This window comes from Chrysochloris asiatica, unplaced genomic scaffold (assembly GCF_000296735.1).
Source record: "Chrysochloris asiatica unplaced genomic scaffold, ChrAsi1.0 scaffold00022, whole genome shotgun sequence".
Lineage (NCBI taxonomy): Eukaryota > Metazoa > Chordata > Mammalia > Afrosoricida > Chrysochloridae > Chrysochloris > Chrysochloris asiatica.
Genome location: NW_006408540.1, coordinates 21,824,220 through 21,830,911, shown reverse-complemented (window position 1 = coordinate 21,830,911; position 6,692 = coordinate 21,824,220). Strand labels below are relative to the sequence as shown.

At 42.8% G+C, this 6,692-nt stretch overlaps 1 protein-coding gene across 1 annotated transcript in view; it reads right to left on the bottom strand.

Moving 5' to 3' along the window:
* Positions 1-667: 667 nt before the first annotated feature.
* Positions 668-6,692, bottom strand: part of LRCH1 (leucine-rich repeats and calponin homology (CH) domain containing 1) — a 257,300-nt gene continuing 251,275 nt past the window's right edge. The window contains exon 19 of the mRNA XM_006837634.1: positions 668-778. Coding sequence (XP_006837697.1) covers positions 668-778 — 111 coding nt within the window. The remainder of the gene's footprint in view (positions 779-6,692) is intronic.

The following is a 6,692-nucleotide window of genomic DNA, read 5'->3' as shown; positions in this document are numbered from 1 at the left end:
TTTGTGAGTCATATACACCAGAAACAAATGATGACTGAGACCTAAGGGGAATAGAAAATAACTCAATATTTATAATATTAAAATAAAGTGTTTAACCACAAAAAAGCAGTAATAAAATAGTTTCCTAATTTACACTTTGCATCCAAAGGATGAATAACAACTCACTAATAAATAATATTTATATAAATATTTTGCATGTCAAAAATAGTTTTTTAAAAGGCAATGGTCTCAAGAAATGTCCTGAAAAATTTGGTGGCGAAAATCCTGATGGTGTCCCCTCCCCCCACTAACTACATAAGGAGTTTGGTTTTTAGTGAAACACACGCATCTTGCTGCAAAACAGTTGTGCTTGGTGCTTTGGCTATGGTGGCTGGTGAATGTGGAAGGGATGAAGGAAGCTGAAAAGGCATTGATGTGCTCAGTTCTTAACCAGCTACCTTGCTGGTTTCAAGATGAATACCTTCAAGTCTTGACATAGGAGGTCAGTTCTGAAAGGAACAAAGTCCTCCCGTAGGTCCTCCCTTGGACTGAAAGCCTTTTCTTGCAAACAGAGTTGGGGAATTGACAGGCAGTGTGTGGGAGGCTGGACGGAGTAGGTTCTGAGAGCAGAGTTTGTTATCTCCGATGGAAGAAGCGTCTGAACGGACCCCAACGAGACAAGTTAGCTTCATGTGAATAGAGCCTTCGTGACCGTTATGTCTAATAACGCTTGCACGGTAATGCCAACTTTTACCAAGCCTTTCTCTTCAAGGATATGATGGGGTAGACACAGTTTCTCCTACAAGAAATGAAAAGAGTACATCAATTGTTGGATGATTAGGTTCAAAGAATAAAATCTTGCTCCGTAAATGGTAAATGAGGGGAACAGTCAAGGTCAGCATAACAATATGTCTATTGTTTCGTCTTAGACTGTGCTCCTTCCCTGGTCTTCCTGACTCCACCCACTGCAAAGACCTTTCCTGGGTTTGCAGAGAAAACAATGCTTTTCACAAGTGAGTGTAGTTCCAGACAGGCTCCTCATCACCGTGAAATCCACAACAGATCCACACACTTAAGAAACCTTCACACTAAATAATGGAGCTATATTGAGTCAGCCAGAAACCACACAAGAATACATTAAATTAGATTCTCATCAAACAAAATTGCAAACAACATTTCACACATTTTAATGGAACTCAAATAATCATTTATACAGACTGCAAACCGTTTTACTGACCATAAACCACTATTTAATTCACTGCATTTCCGTGACGTTTGGAACAGAGGTGGGTGGGCAGACTCTTCATGTTTTATCAACAGTCTTGTAAATAAGTAAAATTGAACTACAGTCTACAATACCCTGTGTTAAGAGTCTTCACAAAGCTGTCAAAGACACAAATGTCCTGCTACCTTCTCAGGTTGCATTTTTGCTCTTAGGAAATGTTCAGCACACACTTCCTCTACGGCAAATACTCTCCTGTTTAACTCGGTGGTGATATGTTCTCCATAGTCCAAAGGTTTACATGGGATTTATATAAAGGTCCAGGGAGTAGAAATAGGGTTTTAAAAGAAGCCAAACAGACTGTAGTGTACATACTTGCTTCCTTTTACGCTATGTTTAGCTGAGGAACTGTATCTTCCTGATGCCTCAACATGGTAATCTCTATAAATTACCACAGATACAGGCTTTCTGCTCTGAAAACTTTCAAAGGTCAAGCCATGACATCTCCCATAATTCAAAATGTCAAAGGATCCTAGATTCCCTCACCACCTTGCTCCTCTTCCCCATCCTCGTGTCCAAATTGTGACTAAACAACCACCACAGCCAAACCACTGCTGTTGATTTTGACCACTGGGTTTTCAAGGCTCTAATCTTTGTGGCACTGGGGGTTAATGCACTAGACTGCAAGGTTAGTTTGAGCTGCAAGGTCAGCGGTTCAGGCTCACCAGCCACTCCTCAGAAACCCTATACAGGATTGCTATGAGTTGGAATCAACTCCACAGCACTTAATCTAAATCTGTTTTTCCCAACAAGCATTTCTTACTTTCCTGGTCTCGTCACAGCTAAACTAGGTACAGAGTCCGAATTCTCTCTTCCACCTTCAAATCTGGTAATGAGGAATAAATAAAAGAAATCCTTTCTCTTTTTATTCTGATCTCCAGTAGAAGCCCAGAAGTAACCTGAAGAATTTGGAAGTACCCAAAATGATGAGTGGGATTCAGTGTCTTCCATGCGGGAACTGGATTCCGGCCTGTGCAGCTCATCTGTCGATGGGGGTGTGCATGGAGGTAAGAGGCTGAACGAGTTTCAGCAGAGCTTCCAGACTAAGATGGGCTAGAAAGAAAGACCTGGTGATCTACATTTGTGGGTCACAAAGGCATGACTTCCTCAATCAGTCATGAGCAGGGTACAGAATCGGGCAGCATTTTGTTCCGTTGAGCATGGGGGCAGCATGAGCTGGGGAGGGAGATGACTCGTTGGCAGCTAACAACAACAGAACGACTAGCATAAGACAACAGATACCCAAACAAAGTAGTTCTGGAGATTTGATGACAGGACTAGGATAAAATTCTGACGGGAATTACAACGACGGATGGTGGACCAGATGAAAATGGGTAGGGGTGTCGAGGGAGGAGTGATCAAAGGCCACCCGCTAGCCCACCAGTCCTGCCATGCACATCCCACAGGGGTGGAGGTCCCTGGAGCGAGCTTAGACATTGGGATGGGAATGAGATGGCCAGACGTACAGCTGGACGAGGAATGACAGCAAAGAGAAAGGCCTTCCCAGAACCACCCAGGGCAGGAAGCCACTTGTACCTCTGGACTTAGAGCAGAGATACAGTTACCATTGAGTCAACCTCAACTCATGGCGACTCCTTGTATGTCAGAGAACTTTGCTCCAGCAGCTGATTTTTCAGAAGTAGATCACCAGGTCTTTCTTCCGAGGCACTTTTGGGTGGTTATGTACCATACAACTGTAAATGAATTTAAATAGCACTGTAATAGGATCCTAGTGTTTGTCACCGAGAATGTGGTGGCAGGTTGTTCTAGTACAGACATGAGTGTTTCTTTAAAGATCAGAGCTTCATGAACACCATGCTCTGACTGCCCACCCATCACTGAAGAACTAGTGGCTTTGTGTTGCTTCTCCAGTAGTGGACGCTATTAGGTTTGCTCACATTGCCTCACCCACCCTCGTCTCGGCCACTGCACACAGGGTTGAAAATGACAAGCAAGCAACAAAGACACGATATTAACTGTGAAAGCTTACTGAGCACCTACAATTTGCTTGGCTCCAATGCTACAGGTTTGCACTGTTATTTCCTCATGGCAGCCCTGCAAGGTAGTCTTTAACATGTGGATTTTACAAATGAGAAAACATGGCCGAAGCCACATAGCTGGTAAGGAATGGAACCAGGATTTGAGACCAAATCTGTCTCATCTTCTAGTCTCGACTCTTTCTGCGATGTCATGTTGCAGCTCACAAATTCCTTCATCCGTGGAGGAGTGTGTTCAATCTATGACTATATCAAAGAAAGAGACAGACCTACAAGCCCTAGTGCCATCAAGGAAGTGCTGATAAATATCAATGCCAAGTGGGAATCAGAGACCCCAGCCATCGACTTGGTGAAAGGCGTCAGCTCCACTATTCAGTGCTCGTTTGACTTTTCATAACCTGTCCTGGCAGCAAACGCCTCATAGGAAAAGACTGCACTGCCATCTCTGTCTGCTTCTCCTCTTCCACCAGTTTCTTATAACCCCAGAAAGCCACACACCTACTTCCAGGGCATCTAAAATAGGTTTCTGTTGATTCTGAGGGCTGTATCAGAGTAGAACTGTGTCCCAGTTTTCAATGGCTGTTTTTTTGGTTGTAGATCACCACACCTTTCTTTCTCGGTGGCTCTGGGTTAATTTGAGCCTCCATCCTTTCGGTTAGCTGCCGAGTGTTTAACCATTTGCACCTTCCACAGTCTCCCCCAGTCAGCTACTAGGCTAAAAGGAAATAATTTATTTAATCATGTTCTTCCTGTATCTAGGATATTAAGTCCTGGCACTAACTAAATTGAGCCTTGTGACAAAAATGTCTGAGCATCATTTTAGTGTTAAGAGAGCTCCAAGGTCCAACTCCACATGAAGCACTCTGAGAGTCAGTTTCTCCCAGTGTCAAACCACACCAACCAACCCACAGGACTATGGTGAGGGTTTCTTGGCAGTCCGTTTTCGCTCCCCACAAGCCCTACTCCCCTCCACTTGTTCTGCCCCCCCCCCACTCTTCCCTTCCACCCTGGTATTCCTATAGATCTCTGAGGTCTCAGTATCCACTTTTCTAGGAAGCCTGCAAGCACCCCCTCCCTAACAGTACATTTTACAAAATACCATCACTGGCTCACCGTAGGAATTCACATGGAATTCTTCTGTATTCAGGGACCTACTAGATCCAGAGTCCCCATACTACAGCCTGCAGGTCTATCCCACCAAATCTGTTTTTTTGTAAATAAAGTTTTATTTAGAACGCAGCCATGTCAATTCACACATGTGTTGTCAATGGCGGCATTCAAGCAACAGAGTTGAAGAATCGCAATAGGGTCTGTATGGTCCACAATAAAATGGTTACTATCTGGCCCTTTACAGAAAATTTTGTTGACCCTTGGCCAAGACTATAAGCTCTCTTAAGATGGGGCCATGCCACCATTTTATCCCAGGGCCTACCTACTGCAGGAGTCCTGGTGTGGTGCTGTAGGATAAGCACTGGACTGCTAACCACATGGCTGCCCCTTGGAAAACCTAAACAGGTTTGTGATGACTGAGAACTGACTCACTGACACTTAACAACAACACCACCTATCAAATGGCTTTGCACATTAAATATCTGAGGAACACATGAATGAATAAAGTATGATCCAATCACACTGAAGAGCCTGGTGTGGTGCTGTAGGATAAGCACTGGACTGCAAGGTTGGTTTGAACAAAAAGGTCAGTGGTTTAAACTTACCAGTCATTCCTCAGAAACCCCATACATGGAAGCTATGAGTCAGAATCGACTTGACAACAACCATCATATTGAATAGCCAAGGAGTCTGGACTCTGATAGCTTTAAGGTACAGGAAAATGTATGTTCTGTATATGAATGTTTAAAAGAACTAAATTTAAAATATGAAGCCTAAAATCAAATTTTATTGAAAGATTATTTTCAGTTAATTCTCTACCACTTTCAGGCTTCTGGGATTCGACTCCACCTTCCAATACTTGCATGTTGTTGGAGAAATGTCCTTTATCTGTATGACTCACTCATGGACCGACTGGGTTTCAGAGATAACCTATGTCACAATGCACTATGTTTAATTTCAAATGCATAAACAAATGGCATCAGTGTGTCAACTGCCTTTGCTGATCTGCTCACAGGGCTGAAATTCCCATTCAATAGTCTTGCTTGGGGTCCCTTCATTTCTTAAGTGTCTAGTAATTCACTCCACCAAAAGGAGAGTGAGTGCATGTTAACTGGAAATCTGCAAACAGAGGGGAGGCATTCAGGTAAATTGGAATCCCTGGGTAGAGTAAAAGGTTAATGTCTTCAGCTGTTGACCAAAAATCTGGAGGTCTGAGTCTATCCAGAGGCACCCTGAATGAAAGGATGGTGATAGGCTCTGAAAAATCAGCCACCCTATGAGCACAATTTTACGCTGACACACATGGGGTTGCCATGAGTCAGTGGCAATGGGCTGAATGCCAACTGACTGACAATTCAAGTTGCTGTCAAAGTTTATGCAAATCCTGACACTGAATGGAGACCTGCTCACCAATTGGAGGAATTAGAGAATGAAAAGGCAAATGTATAGTGTGCAAAGGAAGCCTGTCAATTTCTATCAGATACTGGAAGGAAGTAATGAAAGCTGATCTTTCTTATGAGAGAGCGAAATCAGCAGACACATAAAAGCCACACAACCAGATCCTTGAACTCTTCAGTCAGGCATCTCCAATTTAGATGCAAGAACAAGCATTAACACCTTGGATAAGAATCATAGATGAGCTTAACATTCAAAATAGAAATTAACAACCTGACAATGGTCCATTTAATATTTTGACTATAAATCCAAATTAACTGTGTTGGGCTAGTTTCCATACTATTTGTTGGGGGGAAAAACAAAAAAACCTTCCAAAAAATTCCAATTGGACATTGTTGCTATGGTTGTTGTTAAGGGCCGTCAAGGCTGTTCCAACCCATAGGGACCCTGTATAGGGTTTCTGAGAAGCAGCTGGTGAACTTGAACCGCCGACCTTGTGGTTGAAACCAAGTGCTTATCCTACAGCACCACACCAAGGTGGACATTGGGGTGCAGATAAGTTAATGACATGAAAAATGAATGTGTCCACATAATATTATAGATACCAGAGTTAAGATAGGAAAGGAGCCACAAAGCAATGCCTAACACCCAGTTATTAAAGCTTGTCTTACATAATTGTATTACTCAGTTTATTGGTAGTGTATTCTTTCAGGTGACCACCCAATAAGTAATCTGTTCTTCCCCATTGCCCTACAAACAAGAAAAAAAGCAAACAAAATAAAAACCCCACAATAGTGGCAACCAATCAAGGCAGCCTCAGTGCACCACACAACTGAACACAACCAATCAGCTGGATATGCTTAGTGTTACTGTGGGTCCACATGAATAAAGGTATTAACGGACAATAAAAGAAAAAAAAAAAAAAAAAA